General features: G+C 41.8%; 1 protein-coding gene across 1 annotated transcript; it reads left to right on the top strand.

The window, feature by feature from the left end:
• The first annotated feature begins 627 nt into the window (after positions 1-627).
• ankrd49 (ankyrin repeat domain 49) lies at positions 628-15,398 on the top strand. Its single transcript, XM_084197619.1, has 3 exons — positions 628-678; positions 11,853-12,391; positions 13,879-15,398. The coding sequence occupies exons 2-3, from the start codon at positions 12,176-12,178 to the stop codon at positions 14,344-14,346; spliced, it is 684 nt and encodes a 227-aa protein (XP_084053745.1). The 5' UTR covers positions 628-678; positions 11,853-12,175; the 3' UTR covers positions 14,347-15,398.
• The last annotated feature ends 9,520 nt before the right edge of the window (positions 15,399-24,918 follow it).

The raw sequence follows: 24,918 nt of genomic DNA, 5'->3' as shown, positions 1-24,918 counted from the left end.
TGCTTTCTTGAGCAAGGCAGCTCCAAAATTGTCTTAATCGAAATTACGGATGACCTCTTATCCACTTGGCATCCCCTTATGCCATAGTTTGTACATCTCAATTGTCATTAGAAACCACATTTGGTTAATCAAGTCAGCCATATCAGCTATGTTTTTTTAAAAGGCAGTCAATGAGGCTGAATGAACTGTTTCGCTGCCAGACAAGGCTCCGCTCATAGCCAGGTGTAGCAGTGGTAAGATGTTGGGACTGCTGTTGGAGCAGCTTTATGTAGGCCCTAACAGTTTGTGGGCACCATTATACTGCAATTAACGTATTGCTTAGTGTTGTGTTGTGTAGTTGCTTTGCTGGCATGCATCCCACATTTTTTGTTTGTTTGCCCCACCAAGATTGACATGCTATAATATGTCATATTATTGGGGCTACTGTCTGGCATTGATAACTTGCTCCGCGCGACTACTCGATAGACGACATGGAACATAACCACATTTGTGTTCCTACTTCCTAGCACATGTCCTACGAAGCTTGTTTATGGGAAACGGGAAATGTGGTTTTATATGTTAAAAATCACTGTGCACTGCAACGCTAGATGCAACAAATAAGAACGACATATCCCAGAGAAACCCGGAAGAGGGACAAAGCGCTGTTCGAGAAGGGTTTTGTTGAACGCTACTACCACAGTAAGTGAAGTCGTATTTGTAGGGTATTAAGCCATAATTTTTTGCTAAAGCGACAACTGTCCAACATCAGAGTAGTCATCTACAAGATGTCACTGTCCATACGAAGCTCTAAATGTTGTACCTCTGTGTTTCATTGTCATGCTTTCTTCTCGACTACGAGTGGACTAGAAACGTTAGTGGTGTTGCTCTATCTCTCGGCCAATGTTTCTATTCGAGACTAATTTAAACTAACAAGGAACGATACTTAACGTTAATGCGACTAGTACGCACATGCATGGAATTTAAATCCTAATAAATGGGTGTGTTCGTAAATTCACTCTGTTGTGCGCTCTGGGCGTTCGTAAATTCTGTGTTTTTTCAGATTGTCCTAGAGTAAATTCAGAGCGTTTCAGAGCGCGCTCTGGCGGAGGAGTAGGGTTGATCCGAGCGTTCTGACCTCTCAACGGCAGTCAAGCACCCAAGCTAACTGGCTAATGTTGGCTGGCTTGCTAGCTACAGTACTTCCAGACACAACCCTTAGAAAAAAAAAATTGCAGTCAGTGTGCAGTATAACTGCAGTACCCTACATAAAGCTGTCCCAACAGAGCTTCCTTTTCAGCACCATGGAGTGAATCCTTACCACCGCTACACCTGGCTATCAGCGGAGCCTTGTCTGGCAGCGAAACAGTTCATTCAGCCTCATTTACTGCCTTTAAAAAAAACATAGCTGATAAGGCTGACTTGCTTAAACAAATGTGGTTTGTACTGACAATTGAGATGTACAAACTATGGCATAAGGGAACGACAAGTGGATAAGAGGCCGTCCTTAGTAGGACGGACGTAGTCGATATAACTACTTGTTCAGCACTTTTCAAATGTACAGCGACAGAATTCAGAGCATGGGCCGTTCTTACATTATCCTCCCTGTACACCAAGTCAGAACCGTAGGATAAATAAAGGGGGCATATAAGCAGACAATGAAAGCTTTTACAATATTAAATGATTACATTTATCTAAAACAGGCTATAGGCTACATGTGCACCACCAAATCAGGCTAAGTAATGAGGTGGGAAAGGGACCAAATTATTAGGGTGAGGCACATTGGCTACGAACAGCTTAGTAGACAACATACACTTAGTATTACTTTCTTAGCTACAGTATACATATCTCCCTGGCATATTACATCATTTATGCAGCAGCATACAATACATTTTTGGACTCACCTTGTTGTGCTGTGCTCACTTGAACAGGAAGGTGGTGCGGGGGTCCTTGTGGGCATATTTTGTCATCAAAGTCTGGCATGGTCTGTTTTTATGGTGCTTTCACGACAACTGGGAACTCCGGGGGGCGGGGGAAACAAGGTCGAATCATGACGTCAGTGATCTTCAGGTCGGAGCTCTAGAAAGAGGCCAGAGTTCCTGACTTGGAATACAGAGTTGGATGACCGTTCAAAACTTATTTTCCCAGTCGGAGCTCGTTTTTGTCAGAGTTCCCAGTTGTCTTGAAGTCACTGAAGTCTGAGATTTCCCAGTTACGAGTTTCCAGTTGTTTTGAACGCGGCAGAAGTCATGCTGGATTGACAGTATGGCCAATGTATTCAACCCTTTCTGGCCCATGGCATGTAATGGTTTATCCTTTTAAGCTTGGAAAAGAGACCCTTAAACCCAGACTTGGACCACACACCCACCACTGAATAGCAGGCTAGTGATTGCTTTGCAACGCTTGCAGTTAGCCACTAATTCCTTCCAAACCACTCATTGTTGAATTTGCGATTTCCAACTTGTGTAATGTTTTTGTCCAATGGCCGATGAGCACCGATACGGTTTATCTATAATTTCTCTTCATATGACAAGGATTGAAAAGGATTTGCCAGGAGATTGTCGACTTGATTCATGATGATGACTGCTTGGCTAGCTTGCTAGCTAAGATTTTGGAAGTATGATGTTGACATGATCAGTCCAATCAAAGTTACGGTAGATATAACGTGATTTGACGTAATTTTATCTGTGTCCAATGACCTTGAGCCTTCTTGGATGGGCACTTCTAATGTAACTCTATGGCAGCACACAAGGGGCTTGAATTTTCAAGCTCTCCCCGTAGATTTTGTGGTGACGTAGTGTCCCCATGAGTGACAACACTGAGCCAATCACGGTGCAACTAAAGAACATTGCCAACCCCTATGCGCCGTATTTTCCGCTGGCTGCCCCACCACCACAGAAAGCACTGAGTTATGCTGAAACATCTGCATTTTGGAGCTACCTTACTCAAGAAAGCAAAAAAGAGACCATGTTTGTTTGCAAACTGATATGTGACACGTGTATATATATATTTTTGCTAAACAGGTGGAGCTCTAAACAGGTGGGGGCTCTGAACAGGCTCTGCCCCACCTGCTCTGAATGACGGGCGCCACTGTTCATTAGTTATTCTGCGCTCTGACTGCCACACTCAGGGTGCGTTCGTAAATTCACTCTGGCTATCTATTCCGATTTCAAAGGACTCTCGTCTGAGTGTGCCAGAGTGCAGAATAACTGATTAATTTATGAACGCGCAACACCCGTTGAAAATGACAGGTGTAAGTAAACGGCAAAAAACATAATTAAATTGTTGCCAGCAGCACAGTTACAGTCACCAACGCTCTAGATAACATGAAAACAGCCTAACCAGCTCTGCTAGGGCGAGAAAAATGAGGTCAGCTGTTCTCTCATTTATGACTGTGTTCGTAAATTCAATCTGGAATGCCAGAGTGCGCTCTGGGCATTCATAAATTCAGAGCTTTGTCAGATTGTCCCTGATAGGCCTACATCTTATTTCAGATGTAGCTCCAGGTAGGCTACACAAGTAGCACAAATTGATTTGCAATGACTCCAGTGATATAGTCATTTTAACGTATTTATTGTATCAAATGTTAGCCTACAGTAGCCTTTATTTTTATTTTTATTTTATTTCACCTTTATTTAACCAGGTAAGCCAGTTGAGAACAAGTTCTCATTTACAACTGCGACCTGGCCAAGACAAAGCAAAGCAGTGCGATAAAAACAACAACACAGAGTTACATATGGGGTAAAAAACATAAAGTCAAAAATACAACAGAAAATATATATACAGTGTGTGCAAATGTAGCAAGTTATGGAGGTAAGGCAATAAATAGGCTATAGTGCAAAATAATTACAATAGTATTAACACTGGAATGCTAGATGTGCAAGAGATTATGTGCAAATAGAGATACTGGGGTGCAAAAGAGCAAAATAAATAACAATATAGGGATGAGGTAGTTGGGTGGGCTAATTTCAGATGGGCTGTGTACAGGTGCAGTGATCGGTAAGGTGCTCTGACAACTGATGCTTAAAGTTAGTGAGGGAGATAAGAGTCTCCAGCTTCAGAGATTTTTGCAATTCGTTCCAGTCATTGGCAGCAGAGAACTGGAAGGAATGGCGGCCAAAGGAGGTGTTGGCTTTGGGAATGACCAGTGAGATATACCTGCTGGAGCGCAGACTACGGGTGGGTGCTGCTATGGTGACCAATGAGCTAAGATAAGGCGGGGATTTGCCTAGCAGTGATTTATAGATGGCCTGGAGCCAGTGGGTTTGACGACGAACATGTAGTGAGGACCAGCCAACATTGTAGCCTTGTAGCCTACCTGGAGCTACATCTGAAAAAAGATGTAGGCCTATCATATAAATGAATAGACTACTTGATGGCCAATGGATGCAAATGTAGGTAACATATCATTCTCCACATTTAATGTCAGTTTCATTGAGGACATCTCCCCATATCAGAAGCATGTGAGGGAGTTCCATAACTTCCATCACAGGAGGTTGGAGGCACCTTAATGGGGGAGAACGGGCTCGTGGTAATGACTGGAGCGGGACCAGTGGAATGGTATCAAATAATCAAATGAAATTGTATTTGCCACATGCGCCGAATACAACAGGTGTAGACCCTTACAGTGAAATGCTTACTTACAAGCCCTTAACCAACAATGCAGTTTTAAGAAAAAAAAGTGTTAAGTAAAAAATGAAAATAATTAAAGAGCAGCAGTAAAATAAAATAACATTTATACAAGGGGTACCGGTACAGAGTCAATGTGCGGGGGCACCGGTTAGTGGAGGTAATTTAGGTAATACACTGCTCCAAAAAATAAAGGGAACACTAAAATAACACATCCTAGATCTGAATGAATTAAATAATCTTATGAAATACTTTTTTCTTTACATAGTTGAATGTGCTGACAACAAAATCACACACAAATGATCAATGGAAATCAAATGTATCAACCCATGGAGGTCTGGATTTGGAGTCACCCTCAAAATAAAAGTGGAAAACCACACTACAGGCTGATCCAACTTTGATGTAATGTCCTTAAAACAAGTCAAAATGAGGCTCAGTAGTGTGTGTGGCCTCCACGTGCCTGTATGACCTCCCTACAACGCCTGGGCATGCTCCTGATGAGGTGGCGGATGGTCTACTGAGGGATCTCCTCCCAGACCTGGACTAAAGCATCCGCCAACTCCTGGACAGTCTGTGGTGCAACGTGGCGTTGATGGATGGAGCGAGACATGATGTCCCAGATGTGCTCAATTGGATTCAGGTCTGGGGAACGGGCGGGTCAGTCCATAGCATCAATGCCTTCCTCTTGCAGGAACTGCTGACACACTCCAGCCACATGAGGTCTAGTATTGTCTTGCATTAGGAGGAACCCAGGGCCAACCGCACCAGCATATGGTCTCTCACAAGGGGTCTGAGGATCTCATCTAGGTACCTAATGGCAGTCAGGCTACCTCTGGCGAGCACATGGATGGCTGTGCGGCCCCCCCCAAAGAAATGCCACCCCACACCGTGACTGACCCACCCCCAAACCGGTCATGCTGAAGGATGTTGCAGGCAGCAGAACGTTCTCCACGGCATCTCCAGACTCTGTCACGTCTGTCACGTGCTCAGTGTGAACCTGCTTTCATCTGTGAAGAGCACAGGGCGCCAGTGGCGAATTTGCCAATCTTGGTGTTCTCTGGCAAATGTCAAACGTCCTGCACGGTGTTGATTTGTAAGCACAACCCCCACCTGTGGATGTCCGGCCCTCATACCACCCTCATGGAGTCTGTTTCTGACCGTTTGAGCAGACACATGCACATTTGTGGCCTGCTGGAGGTCATTTTGCAGGGCTCTGGCAGTGCTCCTCCTGCTCCTCCTTGCACAAAGGCGGAGGTAGCAGTCCTGCTGCTGGGTTGTTGCCCTCCTACGGCCTCCTCCTCGTCTCCTGATGTACTGGCCTGTCTCCTGGTAGCGCCTCCATGCTCTGGACACTACGCTGACAGACACAGCAAACCTTCTTGCCACAGCTCGCATTGATGTGCCATCCTGGATGAGCTGCACTACCTGAGCCACTTGTGTGGGTTGTAGACTCCGTCTCATGCTACCACTAGAGTGAAAGCACCGCCAGCATTCAAAAGTGACCAAAACATCAGCCAGGAAGCATAGGAACTGAGAAGTGGTCTGTGGTCACCACCTGCAAAACTAGTCCTTTATTGGGGGTGTCTTGCTAATTGCCTATAATTTCCACCTGTTGTCTATTCCATTTGCACAACAGCATGTGAAATGTATTGTCAATCAGTGTTGCTTCCTAAGTGGACAGTTTGATTTCACAGAAGTGTGATTGACTTGGAGTTACATTGTGTTGTTTAAGTGTTCCCTTTATTTTTTTGAGCAGTGTATGTACATGTGGGTAGAGTTAAAGTGACTATGCATAGATAATAAACAGAGTAGCAGCAGCGTAAAAGAGGGGGTGGGGGGAACAATGCAAATAGTCCGGGTAGCCATGATTAGCTGTTCAGGAATCTTATGGCTTGGGGGTAAAAGTTGTTAAGAAGCCTTTTGGACCTAGACTTGGCGCTCCGGTACTGCTTGCCGTGCGGTAGTAGAGAGAACAGTCTATGACTGTTTTTAGTGCCTTCCTCTGACACCGCCTGGTATAGAGGGCCTGGATGGCAGGAAGATTGGCCCCAGTGATGTACTGGGTCGTCCACATTACCCTCTGTAGTGCCTTGCGGTCGGAGGCCGAGCAGTTGCCATACCAGGCAGTGATGCAACCAGTCAGGATGCTCTCGATGGTGCAGTTGTAGAACTTTTTGAGGATCTGAGGACCCATGCCAAATCTTTTCAGTCTCCTGAGGGGGAATAGGCTTTGTCGTGCCTTCTTCACGACTGTCTTGGTGTGTTTGGACCATGATAGTTTGTTGGGGATGTGGACACCAAGGAACTTGAAGCTCTCAACCTGTTCCACTACAGCCCCGTCGATGAGAATGGGGGCGTGCTCAGTCCTCTTCTTTTTCCTGTGGTCCACAATACTTGGTTTCCAGGTGTTTAATGCCGTTCCATTAGCTCCGTTACGGCCATTATTATGAGCCATTCTCCCCATAGCAGCCTCCACTGACTTCCATTTCAGATTTCCACTCGAGCAGCCCCCTGAGACCCAAGAATTGAGCATGTGTAAAACACTTCGCTTGATACCGTTTTCCATAAGCAAAGTTGACATTAGAATGGTGTTTAAACCACCTCCGTGCAAATTTAGTGCGGCCAAAGTTGTTTTCCAGTGCTTTGTCGGCATTTCTTGATGCACATCAGTTCTACCGTGTTAATATGTTTCATGGATAAAGGGTTGGAAAGAAATAGGTGTCTCCATAATGACAATCTAAATTGCCTACAACTGGTAAAAAGTTGTCACGACATGCGCGCTAGCTGCTCTGTCTCCTCTCACTCAAGTGACTCCGCCAATAGTGAACTAAGCTGCATGCTGCAGTGCTCTCTCAACACACACCCCTCTGGCCCTCCCCACCACTCACCCACTCAGCAACAGCCTGCCTCACTGCCTGATAGTCAGCCTGCCTCACTGCCTGATAGTCAGCAGCAGCAGGTCATAGTGACATATATCTATTTAAGTGACGTATATACAGTACCAGTCAAAAGTTTGGACACACCTACTCATTCAAGGGTTTTTCTTAATTTTTTACTATTTTTTACATTGGAGAATATTAGCGAAGACATCAAAACTATAAAATAACACATATGGAATAATATAGTAACCAGAAAACTGTTAAACAAATCAAAATATATTTTATATTTGGGATTCTTCAAATAGCCACCCTTTGCCTTGACGACAGCTTTGCACACTTGGCATTCTCACAACCAGCGTCATGAGATAGTCACCTGGAATGCATTTCAATTAACAGGTGTGCCTTCTTAAAAGTTAATTTGTGGAATTTCTTCCCTTCTTAATGCATTTCAGCCAATCAGTTGTGTTGTGATAAGGTAGGAGGGTATACAGAAGATAGCCATATTTGGTAAAAGATTAAGTCCATATTATGGCAAGAACAGCTCAAATAAGCAAAGAGAAACAACAGTCCATCATTACTTTAAGACATTAAGGTCAGTCAATACGGAACATTTCAAGAACTTTGAATGTTTCTTCAAGTGCAGTCGCAAAAACCATCAAGCGCTATGATGAAAGTGGCTCTCATGAGGACCGCCACAGGAATGGAAGACCCAGAGTTACCTTTGCTGCAGAGGATATGTTCATTAGAGTTACCAGCCACAGAAATTGCAGCCCAAAGTAACAGACACATCTCAACATCAACTGTTCAGAGGAGACTGTGTGAGTCAGGCCTTCATGGTCGAATTGCTCCAAAGAAACCACTAAAGGACACCAATAAGAAGAAGAGACCTGCTTGGGCCAAGAAACACGAGCGATGAACATTAGACCAGTGGAAATGTGTCCTTTGGTCTGGAGTCCAAATTGGAGATTTTTGGTTCCAACTGCCATCTCTTTGTGAGATGCGGTGTGGGTGAACGGATTATCTCCGCATGTGTATTTCCCACCTTAAATCATGGAGGAGGAGCTGTTAAGGTGTGGGGGTGCTTTGCTGGTGACACTGTCTGTGATTTATTTAGAATTCAAGGCACACTTAACCAGCATGGCTACCACAGCATTCTGCAGTGATACGCCATCGCATCTGGTTTGGGCTTAGTGGGACTATCATTTGTTTTTCAACAGGACACCTCCAGGCTGTGTAAGGGCTATTTTACCAAGAAGGAGAATGATGGAGTACTGCATCAGATTACCTGGCCTCCACAATCCCCCGACCTCATCCCAATTGAGATGGTTTTGGGATGAGTCGGACCGCAGAGGGAAGGAAAAGCAGCCAACAAGTGCTCAGCATATGTGGGAACTCCTTCAAGACTGTTGGAAAGCATTCCAGGTGAAGCTGGTTGACAGAATGCCAAGCGTGTGCAAAGCTGTCATCAAGGCAAAGGGTGGCTATTTTGAAGAATCTCTAATATAAAATATATTTTGATTTGTTTAACACTTTTTGGCTTACTACGTGATTCTATATGTTATTTCATAGTTTTGATGTCTTCACTATTATTCTACAATGTAGAAAATATTACAAACCCTTGAATGAGTAGGTGTGTCCAAACTTTTGACTGGTACTGTATATTTTAATAGAAATGCCATGGCGGCCGCACTGCAACTTAGAAGTAGGCCAAAAACCCGCAACCTGCGACCAATACATTTTCACCCGCGACATTGTTTTCAAAGTTGCCCAATTGTGGGAAAATTGCGGACATGGCAACCCTGCTGAGACGAGTGCTCTGAAATCAGAGTAGAAAGCTAGAGTGAATTTACGAACGCACCCAGTATTGTGTGGCGAATCCTTATTGTGGCTAGCTTCACATGGGGATTCATGACTTAGACACTAAAACAACCTAATCGGATAGGCTAGGCTTTTTGACATAATATGCTTTCATTTCCATTTGTGTGGTGACTTCATTTGGGAAAAACTCAGATATTAGGCTAGGTTACCCTGGTTATGTAATTGGTACATTTCCATGATAACATCAAATGGGGACAAATGACCCAAATAGGCTATATTCTCTCTCTCTCTCTCATATCAAGTTGTTAGTACTGTCATTAAGCAGGATCTTTTCTCTCCGCTTCCCATCTCTCAATGCAACATTTCCATGACTACAGGGGCATATCCCTAACATCAAAAGGGGACAAATTACTTAAATTACTCATTGTTCTCACATAGTAACTTCATTGGGAGGAACAATGTTTGACATGCTTTTTACATTTGTATCACAAACAATGTTTTGGGAAAATCATGATGAAAGTGGCCATTTTACGCCTTTTTTAGACCTATGCCTCCTGTAAGACCCTGTGATAGTATTTCCCAAACTCTGTCCTCTGGACCTCAAGGAGTGCACGTTTTGTTTTTTGCCCAAACACTACACAGCTGATTCAACTAATCATCAAGCTTTGATGTGATTATTTGAATCAGCTGTGATGTGTTAGGGCAAAAACCACAACGTGCACCTCTTGGGGTCCCGAGGACCGAGTTTGGGAAACCCTGCTCTGTGATCTGTGAACCGTACATGATACAGACAACATTTTGCTGTCATTAAACTCCTTATAGTGTTCTCTAAAATATGGAGTATGTTTAGATTCTGAAATACAAATGTTCATCAATTTATTAAACATTAAAAATAGTAATATCTAAAAACGACCTTAATTTGATTTAGCTTATTTTTCAACATATTGTTTTTAACAATATACTCTTCAAACACATCACATTTCCAGAGTAGGCTCTTGGGTACTTTTAATGATATGACCCATTTATACATAGAAATTGACATTATAGGTCATTAACCAATCACAGCCCTCCTTTAGGATTGCACATTCAGCAAGTCACCAGCACTGTGTTGGTGGTGCTCATAAAATTGATCGTACCTTCAGAATTAGCAGAGAGCCCACTCTGGAAATATGATGTACTTGTAGAGTATATTGTTCCAAACAATATGTCTTAAAACTAACAAAAACAAAAAGTGTAGCTTTGAAATATTACTATTAATATTTTAAATGTTGAATAAATGAATGTGAACAATTTTATTTCAGAATCAAGACATACTCCATATGTTAGAGCACACTATAAGGAGTATAACGACACCAATATGTTGTCTGTATCATGTACAGTTGACAGATCATAGGTTCTTACAGGAGTCGAGTATAGGTCTAAAAAGGGCCACGTTCATCATGATTTAAAAAAATATTGTTTGTGATACAAATGTAAAAAGTAGGGCTGGGAATTGCAAGGGACCTCACGATATTATCACGATACTTATGTGCCGACACAATATGTATTACTACGATTCTATATGTATTGCAATTCGATACTGTGATTTTTATTGCGATTTGATGTTCCAAACATATTGCTCACCATATGTCAGCTCCAGAGGGACGAGAGAGCCATGAGAAAACGAGTTTTGATCAGTCAAATTGGCTCCCTTATTAAAAAGAAGATGGAGAACAAGTTATGAAGGAAAAAACTGGCGTTTTTGGTGCAGGTACAGCCAACTAGCGCAAAAATAATATTACATATTGTAAAAACAATACGATACGATATATCGTCAAAAATAATATCCCGATATGTAACTATCTATTCCCCCCCCCCCCCTTTTCTTATCTCTCTTGTTCTAGCTGTCGGTCTTTCTCACAGTAGCCTAATGAAGTTGTTGATTGTTGAAGTATATTGATGTATTCTCTCTCTTTCTCTCTCTCTCTCTCACACAAACCTTCAAATCATACTTATTATGTCAAGCACAGAATTCTCTCTCTAAGTTGTTGTTGTATCTCCTTTCCCTCTGTTTCTCTCTCTTTCCTCTCTCGCACACTCTCTACTTCAGTAATGAAGTTGTTAATGCTTAATGACTGTGTTATCTTTCCTCTCCGCTTCCCATCTCTCAATGCAACATTTCCATGACTACAGGGGCCTATCCCTAACATCAAAGGGGGACAAATTCCATACCAGCGTAGTCCCAAAATATTTTTGGTAACTCAGATTGTTCTGGCAATTCTCACATAGTAAAACTTCATTGGGAGGAAGGATGTTTGACATGCTTTTTACATTTGTGTCACAAACAATTTTGGGGGGGAAAATCATGATGAAAGTGGCAATTTTAGGCCCTTTTTAGACCTATGCCTCCTGTAAGACCCTATGATCTGTGAACTGTACATGAAACAGACAACATATTGGTGTCATTATACTCCTTATAGTGTTCTGTCAAATATGGAGTATGTTTAGATTCTGAAATACAATTTTTTACAATTATTTATTCAACGTGAAATCTTTGATCTTTTATTTCAGCTCATGAAACAGGGGACCAACACTTTACATGTTACGTTTATATTTTTGTTCAGTATAGTTTTGATCAGTCAAATTGGATCCCTTACTAAAAAGTAGCTGTCGGTCTTTCTCACTGTAGCCTAATTAAGTTGTTGATAAAAATTTATGAATTGTACTGACTCACTCTCTCTCACTCACACACACACACACACACACACACACACACACACACACTCTCTCCTCAGTTAATTTAGTTGTTGACAATTAATAGTAATTACCCGATAGCTCCTCTCTATGTGAGCAGACTCAGTAGACTGTGAGTTTGCATGGACAGTTAGTACATTATGGAGGAGTTCCCAGAGAGCTTTAACCAGCTGGAACTGCTGAAGACCCACGACCACCTGATCCCCCGTGGAGCATGCAGCCTTTGGCCGGGAGACGAAGGAGAGGGAGAGGAAGAGGAGGAGGGGGAAAGGAGTGAAGAGTGGTATCAGCAGAAAGAGGAGAAACTGAAAGACAGACCGGAGGAGCTCATGCTGTGGGCGGCGGAGAATAACAGAGTGAGTGTGACATGTGCACCACACACCTTCTCACTAGGGCTGGGAATTGCCAGGGACCCCACGATACGATATTATCATGATTCTCATGATTCTATATGTATTATGATTCGATACTGTGATTTTATTGGGATTTGATGTTCCAAACATATTGCTCACCATATGTCTGCTGCAGAAGGACAAGAGAGAGACATGAGAAAACAAGTTTTGATCAGTCATGGAAATAAAAGTGCTGAAAACAAATTGGCTCCCTATTTAAAAAGAAGATGGAGAAGAAGCTATGAAGGTTTTGGTGCCGGTACAGCCAACTAGCGCAAAAGTACCCCCCACCCCCCCATCACTACTTTACATGCAGACACGTTCAGATGTCTCTTAGTTTCCAACTGTTACTTTGGAGCCTGGTCGGTGCAGGATATGCTATATCAGGGATTTATTATTTAGTGCACACCGTAGCAATACGGTAGTCCCTCCCAGTTTCTGTCTGTTTAAAAAAAAAAAAAAAAACATTTGATGTCTTGTGAATACGACCCAGCGCTTTACCATCGCGCCCATGTCCTGGACTAACTTCCTGGATCTTTGGTCTTGTCAAGGGATGTATCCAAGATCAAGGGCGGAGACATAAGATGTAGACTTAAAGTCACTACAATGTAAACAATGTAGGCTAGTTGAGCATGGATGAATGAAAAGTGGGACAGATCAGATTTTAACTTTTTGTTTTGCAATTTAATCAGAGAGACATGTGAATGTGAAAAGCTTAATTGGCGTTGACCCTGTCATGGAGCTGGTCATCCAGGGCCATATTGTTGTGAAATTGACGTCTCGTCAATTTGACGATGAAAAACAACTTCTGTTGCAAATCAGGTGCTCAAAGTTGACCTATTTTGCATACTCCAGCTTATCATGAGACATCCATGTCTTCATCACTGGAAGAGTTTGATATCATGGGCCAATATATATAGAAATGTTCGTTCAAATCAGAAGGGCTGCGGACAAAAAGTGAATGAGCTGTGAGAGTATAATGAATGTCTCCCTCTCTGCTTTGAATGCTGATCACTGCTTAAGATTGGAACAGAACAGCACAGCAAGCCTCTGATTACTGTGTGTGTGTGTGTGTCCTTGTTTGTGCCTGTGTGTGTGTGTCGTGATGTGTCTCACTTGTATTGTCCACAGCCAGAGAGGTGGTGAGATTTAACAAATGGGAGGGAGGGAGAAAGATAATCCCCTAGAGCTCTTGTTTGTTCCCCCTGTCAAACCTGTGCAGAAATAACTTTAAATCGCCATCTCTCAGTGGATCCAGAGGCAATAACAGGTTGACTGTCATTTGTGAGGGAGGGTGGGGGGAGGGGGGATAAGGATGGGTGGTTTTACCTCTCTAAGCTCCGGCCTGGTTTTATTAAAATGCATCTGCCTTTCGGCTGTTTCATGATATATTGAAGAGTTCAGTAAAGGTCAGTTAAAATGCAAATATTCTCTCTCTCTGCCTCTTTAAGCTGCCAACGGTCAAGCGGCTGCTCTCGGTCGACCCCTTGCTTGCGCATTGCCAGGACGAGGACGGCTATACTCCGTTGCACCGCGCGGCCTACGGAGGCCACGCCGCCACGGCCTCTACCCTGCTGGCAGCGGGCACCGAAGTTAACTCCCGCACTGCCGACGGCTGGACACCCCTACACAGTGCCTGTCGCTGGGGCCAAGTCGCCACCACGTCCCTCCTGTTGCGCCAAGGGGCGGAGCTGAATGCGCAGACCAATGGCGGCCTCACAGCGCTCCACCTAGCTGCCTCCTACCCCGGACCGGGCTCCGCCCACACGCTGGAGTTCCTCCTATCACAGCGCCACATAAAGGCGGAGCTTCGGAGCAAAAGCGGGGAGACGGCAAGTGAAATCGCCCGCCGAAGTGGACCGCATCACTTCCTGTTTGAGATGGTGGAGGACTGTAACAGCGTGCTGTCTCCCCGGTGACACCCCCTCACACACACAAACACACAGACATACATCCTTTCCCTCTACCCAGGGGCCTTCATGGAAGACAAGACAGTGTTCCAAGAAGTGTCTTATGAACATATGAACAGTCATGTACACCACCACATAGTCTTTCTTTGCAGTCCTGGCAGGAAACCTCAATTCTCAGTATGACAGTTTCTCTTATGTATCCTCTGCACACTTTATTTGTCTGGGTCCCAAATGGCACTATATTCTGTACATAGTGTACTACTTTTGGGCCCTGGCCTGGTCAAAAGTAGTGCACTATATAAGGGAATAGGGTGCCATTTGGGATGTAGCCCCTAATAACAGGTCACTTGGAATGGGTTGAAAATAACTGGTCCAATTAGCATCCTCTCAGAAACTATGGGTGATTTTAGCATGGAAACCCACATGGTCAGACACTGTACTTTGGATTAGGTCTGATTGGTTGAAGGTTATCCAAATTATCCAATTGCTGACATTCATTTTTTATAATGCCCGTCATTACAGACGTAGGCTCAAATGGGTTTCAATGGTGGGATGACTAATATTGTGAAAGAAGCCGAGCATTTTGGGTTCCAGGCTAAATTGTGTGTGCTGGAGTAGTGCTTATCATTGGTCTCTGAGCATTGGGGTGTATTAATCTCATTTATTGAATTTATTGTTGAGCGTTGTGGCCATTAGAAATATAATTATTCATTCTAATTCTATGGTTACTGCACATTTTTTGGTCATCCAAGTGTCATCCGTGCTCGATGTAGAAATAAAAATAAAATTAGTATAAATCTTTGAGGTTTCCCTTAATGCCTTTGAATGTCCCATCTCCCTTTACAAATAATGGGCACCATTTTGACATGAGCTTACCAAACACAACCTGAGGACATTATTCAGAACAGCATTGATTTCCAAATGTTTGTTTGCCTCTGGGATGTCCATGAGAAGATGTCTAAAGTGTGTGTATGCCCTGCGCATTGTCAATTCAAAAAGCATAGTGCAAGAATTTCAGTGTTTCAAACTCGCTTGGGATAAAGTGCTGTGCCATGTTTTTGTAACTTCCGGTTGTTTTTGATAAGATCACCTTGATTTTGCGCTAAAATGGGTTGTCCGACTTGGATGGAAGTATGGTCATCAAAAGGTCACTAGAGGAAAGCAGAAGGAGAGTCAATGCTCCACGGTAACGTTTCCCCATATGTCCAGATCTAGGATAAGCTTCCCCTGCCTCTATCCTAACTTAACCATTATTGGGGTAAATGCAAAATTGACCCAAGATCAGTGTCTAGGGGCAAATTCACCCTACTCCAAGGGTCAACTTTGAGCGTGACAGTTTTACTTCTAATTGCAAAAAGGCCATATTAGGCTACCCACAAAACATTAAACAACTGAATATAATAACCAACTTCTCAGGTTGAAAACGGCCTATGTGGCATCAATATTAGTCAGAAACATTTATTCCAGTGCCACACACACACACAATTGACTAAAGTGTAAGTAGGATAATTTAGGTCATAAAGTCAGTATATTCCAAAACAGAGTTTTGTGTAACGGAGTTCGTCATTACTTACATGAGGGTTGGGTTTGGATTACAATCATGCCCACTTTCCCACTAACACGAGATGGTAGAATTGTCATGCACGGAGAAACAGCTGCGCTGATTGCGCTCTATCCAATCATAGCAGCCAGAACCTACAGACATTGGGCTTGTTCGACATTGCATACGACAGTGCTAGCGACTGCCGACTGACTGATCTACAAATCATTTAGTCCATAAATAACTACTCATTATTATTTGTAGATCAGTCAGTCAACACAATGCATCATGGATTTGATGCTCTCGAACACGGCTATTGAGACAGACCTGCCCATTACGCAGCGCCACAGACTTGTTTACATAAGACAACATGGCGCCAATGTTATGTTGTTGAAAGAACACTTGGCCTCTAAGCCTTTATGGGGTAGCCAATTGTTGATGTTTTCGATAGTGATCACTCGAGTCTGCCACATCTTTGGGCAAAATGAGAATTGAGATGATGCACTGCCACTTGTCAATATTCCAATTGCGAGCATCATGAGTCCCGTCGTGACCTATTGAAGACTGCCAGACATACACACTCTGGATAGTGAGAAGGTTGTAAAAAAACAAAATAAATTAGAGGAAAAACAAAAAGAAATGGAGAAACTTATTCAAGAAAGATCAAGTGTAATATATTATAAAAATAAAGCAAACTGGATGGAATATGGGGAAAAATGCACAAAATTCTTTTTTAATCTTCAACATAGGAATGCTACCAAAAAGAACTTAATGAAACTGGTTACAATTGACGGAGTCACCCATAATTCACCAAATGATATTTTGAAGGAAGAAAAAAAGTACTTTAAGCATATGTTTTCTTTTCAGTCGCCTCCATCTCCTCTAACTGAAGCTAATTGTAGAGATTTTTTTTCTATTGATAATGTCAAATTAACAGCCACACAGAAAGACTCATGTGAAGGTGAAATTACAGAGGAGGAACTTCTGGATGCAATTAAAGACTTTAAGTCTGGGAAAACTCCAGGGTTGGATGGCATACCAGTCGAGGTACGCCAAACCTTTTTTGATATACTAAGAGGACCGTTATTAGCATGTTTTAACCACTCCTATGTAAATGGTAGATTATCTGACACTCAAGAAGAAGGTCTGATCTCATTATTACAGAAACAGGATACAAGTGGAAAATATAAAGATCCAGTCCATTTACAAAATTGGAGGCCCCTTACACTTCAGTGTTGTGATGCAAAAATCCTAGCAAAATGTATAGCGCATAGAATTAAAAAGGTATTGTCGGATATTATTCATTCTAATCAGACAGGTTTTTTACATGGAAGATACATTGGAGATAATATAAGGCAAGTATTGGAAACAATAGAACACTATGGAAAATATGGGAAACCAGGCCTGCTATTCATAGCAGACTTCGAAAAGGCATTTGATAAAGTTCGACTGGGGTTTATATATAAATGCCTGGAGCATTTCAATTTTGGAGAAGCTCTTATAAAATGGGTCAAAATCATGTATAGTAACCCTAGGTGTAAAATAGTAAATAATGGCTATTTCTCAGAAAGTTTTAAACTGTCAAGAGGAGTGAAACAAGGTTGTCCACTATCGGCATATCTATTTATTGTGGCCATCGAGATGTTGGCTATTAAAATCAGATCCAATAATAATATCAGAGGATTAGAAATACAGGGCTTAAAAACAAAGGTGTCATTGTACGCAGATGATTCATGTTTTCTTTTAGATCCACAACTAGAATCCCTCCACAGCCTCATAGAGGATCTAGATACATTTTCTAACCTCTCTGGATTACAACCAAATTATGACAAATGTACTATATTACGTATTGGATCACTAAAAAATACAATTTTTACATTACCATGTAGTTTACCAATAAAATGGTGTGATGGTGATGTGGATATACTCGGAATACATATCCCAAAGGAAATAAATGATCTCACTTCAATAAATTTTAATAGAAAGTTAGCAAAAATAGATAAGATCTTACTACCATGGAAAGGAAAATACCTGTCAATTTGTGGAAAAATCACCCTGATTAACTCTTTAGTATTATCCCAGTTTACCTATTTGCTTATGGTCTTGCCTACGCCTAGCGAACAGTTTTTTAAATTATATGAGAAAAAAAAATTCAATTTTATTTGGAACGGCAAGCCAGACAAAATTAAAAGAGCATATTTATATAATGAATATGAATTCAGAGGACAGAAATTATTAAATATTAAAGCATTAGACCTATCACTAAAAGCTTCAGTCATACAAAAGTTATACTTAAATCCGAACTGGTTCTCAAGCAAATTAGTAAGATTGTCTCACCCAATGTTCAAGAAAGGCCTTTTTCCCTTTATTCAGATTACAACCTCTCACTTTCAGTTATTTGAAAAGGAAATAATCTCCCAAATGTCACTATTTCTAAAACAAGCCATAGAAAGTTGGTTGCAATTTCAATTTAATCCTCCAGAAACGACAGAACAAATAATGTAACAAATATTGTGGTTAAATTCAAATATACTAATTGACAAAAAACCTTTATTTTTGGACAGAATGTTTAAAAAAGGTATAATCTTCGTAAATGATATCATCGGTAGGACTGGTGGAGTTATGTCGCACATGCAGCTAACAAAAACATATGGAAATGTCTGCTCTACCCAAAATTACAACCAAATAATTGCAGCCTTACCGCAAAAGTGGAAGAGGAAAGTGGAAGGGGGAGAAAGTAAGGAACTTGTCTGTCGGCCTTGCATTAAAGAACATAATTGGTTAAGGAAAACTGTGATAAATAAAAAAGTATATCAGTTTCACTTAAGGACCAAAGGATTGACAGCCGTCCCATATAGATTGCAAAATAGTTGGGAAGAGATCTTTGACGTACCGATCCCATGGCATAGTGTTTATGAACTGACACGCAAAACGACACCGGATTAAAAAATTAGAATCTTTCAATTTAAATTATTATATAAAATTCTTGCTACCAATAGAATGTTATTTATATGGGGGATACAATCTTCCCAGCTCTGCAGATTTTGCTGAATCATTAGATCATTTGTTTTGGTTCTGTCCATTTGTAGCTTGTTTTTAGACACAGGTCAAGGAATGGCTAAAGGATTGCAATATTTACCTGGAACTAACCTTGCAGATAGCATTACTGGGTGATCTGAAAAGTCATAGTCAATCAATCAATAATATAATAATACTTTTAGCAAAAATGTTTATTTTTAATTCACAATCTGTAGAAGCAATGAGAATAGAAATGTTCAGAACTTTTGTAAAACATCACAGTACGGTTGAAATATATATGGCAAATAGAAATCCTATATGGATGGTGTTAAGAGATAGATGGGAGGTATTGAATAGAGTTTACATTGTACATTTTAGTCATTTAGCAGACGCTCTTATCCAGAGCGACTTACAGTTAGTGAGTGCATACATTATATTTTTTTCATACTGGCCCCCCGTGGGAATCGAACCCACAACCCTGGCATTGCAAACGCCATGCTCTACCAACTGAGCTACATCCCTGCCGGCCATTCCCTCCCCTACCCTGGACGACGCTGGGCCAATTGTGCGCCGCCCCATGGGTCTCCCGGTCACGGCCGGCTACGACAGAGCCTGGATTCGAACCAGGATCTCTAGTGGCACAGCTAGCACTGCGATGCAGTGCCTTAGACCACTGCGCCACTCGGGAGAGTTGAAGGATGGGACTAATAACAAATAACAACAAATAATAACAAAGATAGCTAATAATGTAAGCATACTGTGTCCATAATAAGTATATAGGTTGTATGTTGGGAGCTTTGGGAAAGAGCACAGTTAGAAAGATATGGCATATAGAAGCAAACCGGATGGACATCATGAAAATGATCGGAGAGGTTGAGAGTAGAAGAAGTTCAGGAGCAAAAAAAAAAATATATATATATATATATAATAGAATTATTGTAAAATTAACTCTGTCCATAAGGTGTAGATAGTAAGTATAGACCGGAAGTAGAGGCCTGGGCATTGTTGTTCACTAATTTACTCCAAGTAGGGAAAGGATGGTGGGGTTGAAAAGTAATAAAGGGGAGTATATATATAAAAATAAAATAAATAAAAAAACATGGGGGATTGGAAGTGATGCAGACAATTACATTGATAGAAGATACAATCTATCTGCAATATTAAGCTGATCCATTCCCCCCGAAAAAAATAAATATATATAATAAAAAATAATAATAATATATATATATATATATATTCAAAACGGCACCGAAGCGCACACATCGCCACTCGCAAGTGACTTGATAAGCTGATTTAGCTAACGTGGCCTGGCTGCTCAATGTGCCTGCTAGCTACTACAAGCTAGCTTCATTGACAAATAAACTGTATGCAGGGCACTGACTAGGTTTTCATGCAAATGTTCTTACTTGAGAAATACTGCACCAAACAACTTAGCTAGATGTAAAATTGTGCTATTAAGACCTTGGCAAAAACGTCAACATTTATTACAGATTTCTTGATTTATCTTAGATTAATTCAAACTATTTGGAGGAAGTGAGTGACTGTTGTTGCTACGGTGACTCGGGAGGGACAAAACAACAGTAACTGCCAGGGTACGATATGCGAACATAACACACCCACATCGAACCACACCCCCAAGACTTAAATCTCGTTTTTCTTAATGCGCACCAGAAAAACACATGCAGAATCGTTGTGTTCAGTCGGTCCCCCTTTAAGCAGCATATCTTGAAACCCAAAACATCTCCACTGCTCCATCAATGTCTGTGAGACGGGGCTGATTTTATTTATGCAAATGTAATTGTTGTTCAATCGCAAGATAATTGTCCTGTCTATTTAAAAAATATGGTTACTTTGTGCAAGGCGTGTGCAATTACAAGTAAAAAAAATCTAAGTGACTTCTACCTGTTGTCATGGGAACTGGGAGAGTCTGCTGTTCTGCGGTACATATGTGGGTGTAGCCATGTTAAGATACACTCACACTGTCCTGTTTCCTCCCACACACAAACATTTACACACCCAACCCTTGGGTATTTATGTAAAAAGGATTGTTTGTACCTACAGACCATTAGCCTTTCAAATGCCTGGGCACAAGGGGGATAGGGACTGCAAATGGATTTGGAATAGGGCAGCTGCAGTCTAATGGATCCTGGGTCATATTAATTAGGGCACACCGTACCAAAACGTTTTGCAACGTTCTTATTGGACAAGTCAAGATAGTACATCCCCATTTTTGTCAGTTTTATTCTATTTTGGGCCTAGTGTATACAACCCTGCTGCTGTTGATGAAGCAAGGCCTCTCAGACACAAAATGGCTATTTGACCCCTGTTTGTTTGTGTGTGAGAGCAGAGAAGTGGGGTGAAGTTGTCCCTAGATGCTGATCTTGGGTCAGTTTAGCATTTTCCCCACTAATGGTTAGGGGGGGGGGGGGGGGGGTTCCAGATCTGTACCTAAAGGATACTTACATTTACATTTACATTTTAGTCATTTAGCAGACGCTCTTATCCAGAGCGACTTACAGGAGCAATTAGGGTTAAGTGCCTTGCTCAAGGGCACATCGACAGATTTTTCACCTAGTCGGCTTGGGGATTAGAACCAGCGACCTTTCGGTTACTGGCACAACGCTCTTAACCACTAAGCTACCTGCCGCCCCTACTTCACCTTGGAGTGAGAGCAGAGGGATTAACAGCCCTGATACACTACTCATGTTTGACCGTGAGATGCAACTGATATGCTAAACAGTAGAAGCCCTGCAACTTCTTCAAGTCGAGCTTGGTTGTTGTTTAATGTCTGATGAACATTTTGCTGCTCATTGACAAGTTGTCATCCATGCTTGCTGTGGAAAGACAAATACATCTGTTCAAATCTCAGTTTTTCAATCTTCATAGTGCAGATCAAAATTGGAAGAAACAATACGTTCCACATCAACCTCGTCTGCTTCCTTCTCCGACTGAGACCGATAGGCTTTGACTGTGAGATGCAACAGATATCCCTCTGTTCTCAAAGCAGCAGCACATCAAAACTTGACATATTTTTATCCCTTTCTTAAAATTGCTTTAGTACACAACTTTTTAAAGTTCTTCCTTCAGGATACTCTTCTAATGTAGCAGATCCCAAAACTACGCTAGTAAAAAGCTTGGTCTGTGTGCCAAATTATACCTTCATTCCTTTATAGTGCATTACTTTTGACCAGCCATATGGGCCTCTGTGCACTAAAGGGGAATATTGCACTAAAAGATCCACTAAAAAGGGAAAAGGGTGCCATTTGGGGTGAAACCTTGGCCACGACATGCAGTCAAGCTGCGTTTGTGAAGTCATCGCAAAGACTTCCTAAGTAAGGGATCAAAGCTTGACTAACCCACAGAGCCTACGGAAGGTTGCAGGATACTAATGGGCACTAGCTAGATCTGTTTGGCATAACTCGTATCTCGAAATCAAACATAAAAACCCTACACACACACAGATTCCCAATGTCCTTGATTGATAAAGCATCATGTAGAACCTCGACTTCAAACAGGCAGAGGTAGGCTTTGATGAGTAATCATAGGGGGACCACTAACCGCAGAGCGGCAGCCATAGCCCTTTCAACTCTTCAGATATGCACTGTGCTTTCCTGGCTCAGTGGCTCAGTGGCTGTCACCCAGGGCAATAGAGGAAATTGCTCTGAACCCATGGTGACAGGTGGGATATTTATGGTTTGTCAGGGGAGCGAATGATGACATGGTTTCCCTTGAATGAAGAGACTGTGGGTCTGTCTCTGTGTGAGGAATATACATGTTTATAATTTTTTTGTGTGGTGGTAGATCAGCTTTAATATTGCATATAGATTGTGGGTTCTATCAATGTAATTGTCTTCATCATTTCCAAACCCCCATATATTTATAAAGATAAATGAAAAGATTCCTTATTTATTATTTCCCCACAAGCCTACCACCCCTCCCCTAATTGGAGTAAACCAATGGACAACAATACTTAGACTTCTACTCCTAGCTTATACATACTATATACATTTTACGGCCACAGTATATTTTACACTATTTCTATACAAAAATAATAATAATCCCACCCTTCAGCTACACTCAACCCCCATTTTGATACATGTGTTTGCGTGGGCATCTGATGACCAGCTTTGAATGAAAGGTGTGTGTGTGACTGGCAACATTTTAATTTACCGGACATTTGACAAATGTACCGGGCCCATATGCATTGGGTGCGTAACCTGATTAAGGCGTCCACCCACGGTGCTCAGAATGACAGAAACCACATTTAGAATATGGTAATTTATATTAACAGAACATGCACGTCGAGGATGCAACGATGTGCGGTCCTTCTTACCGAATTCACTTTGAACATGTAAGAATAACTATCCACATTTACTTTTCTTTAGCCAACAAGACAAAAATCACTAGCCTATCACAGGAGGTTGGTGGCACCTTAATTGGGGAGGATGGACTAGTGGTAATGGCTGGAGTGGAATGGTATCAAATACATCAAACTCATGGTTTCCAAGTGTTTGATGCCATTCCATTTGCTGTATGCGCTTTCGGTAGCCTGATTGCATCCAGACGTAGGAGGAATCCGCACACACTGCATCCCTGACCACCTCCTGAAGTGGTCAGCCAGATCTGAACACAATCAGATCACACTGTCTTTTCAATACCATCTTCGTATTCTGATAGCAGAAGTCGCATGTAAGTGTCAAGTGTAGGCACGAACTTAGAGAGGAGATCTAATAGGCTACTTTGAAGCAATAGGCTACTTTGAAGCAAGTTAAGACATGCCTCATATGTATTAACTTTCATGTTTCAACAATTTAGTATATGTTTTAAAAATGCATAGGCCTACTGCCTCCAGCTCATTACAAAGTGGTGTGTGACGCTTTAATGAAGCCTGCCTTCCGTTGCTGTTTGATGCCGCGTTCAAAACAACTGGGAACTGGGAAATCTCAGATTTCCGACATTCAGTGTGTTCAAGACCTCTAGGACAAAAACTAGCTCAGACTGGGAAAAATCGTTTTGAACGGTCATCCAAATCGGAATTCCAACATCGGGAACTCGGGCCTCTTTCTAGAGCTCCGACTTTCCGACCTGAAGATTGAAAGCACCACAAGATGACGTAGCAGCAGCTCTTGCACTGTCTTGACAGATTTCCCACTCAAAGGCTCTGTATCTGTATGCTGTATGCGTGTGATAAATAAGATACATAATGAATATACTGTACACACGCGCCAATTTAATTCCACTAAATTATGCAAATTAACCTATAGACCGACACGCATGACCAGTCAAATGTATTTACATCAACTGGTATTTCCATCAATGAATAGGTTAAAAAGCATAATTTTGCAATATGATTTTTTCTTCTTCTCCCGGACTATTGGCCTGCGGCAATTTTATTTATCAGCTTTTCAATTTATTTAAACTGACAGAATCCAGCTATTACCAGCTAAAATAAATCCTGGTGTGTGTGAGAGAGTGGGTGTGTTTTTGAAAATGTCTGTGCACGAGAACTAGGCTTGGGCGGTATCCAGATTATCATACCTTCATACCGACCTTGTGCCAGCCGTTAATACCGGAGATGAACACGAGGCGCTATTTTCAAACCCAACGGAGCCTCTGTAATCCGAAGGTTAGCAATGCTAACAAGTACATGTAAAATCCCATAGAGAATGCTAACTAAATACTAAAGAGCGCATTACGAACATTTTATAGTCCCTGACCTAAGCTATTTGCAGGACAGACATCCCAGCTCAAAGTTATACAAGTAACTAAAAAATGCTACACAGTTTGCTGCACGCACAAAACAAATATTAAACAGCGAGGCTCTTGATCCAGGAGGGGATTCTCTGCTGTTACCAAGCAAAGCTCGATTTTGGAAGAAGCTAACCACTTAGCTAGATAGCTAACTAGCTACTAAATTAGCAAACCAAATGCACAACTGCAGAGCATTTAGCACATTTTAGACAATTATGAGTTCCATACTGTAACTATATAGATCACTTGGCGTGTGCTGCACAACATTGAGT

The sequence above is a fragment of the Coregonus lavaretus genome (genome assembly GCF_964263955.1).
Source record: "Coregonus lavaretus genome assembly, contig: HAP1_SCAFFOLD_1988, whole genome shotgun sequence".
Classification (NCBI taxonomy): Eukaryota; Metazoa; Chordata; class Actinopteri; order Salmoniformes; family Salmonidae; genus Coregonus; species Coregonus lavaretus.
This window is presented reverse-complemented; position numbering and strand designations above follow the sequence as displayed.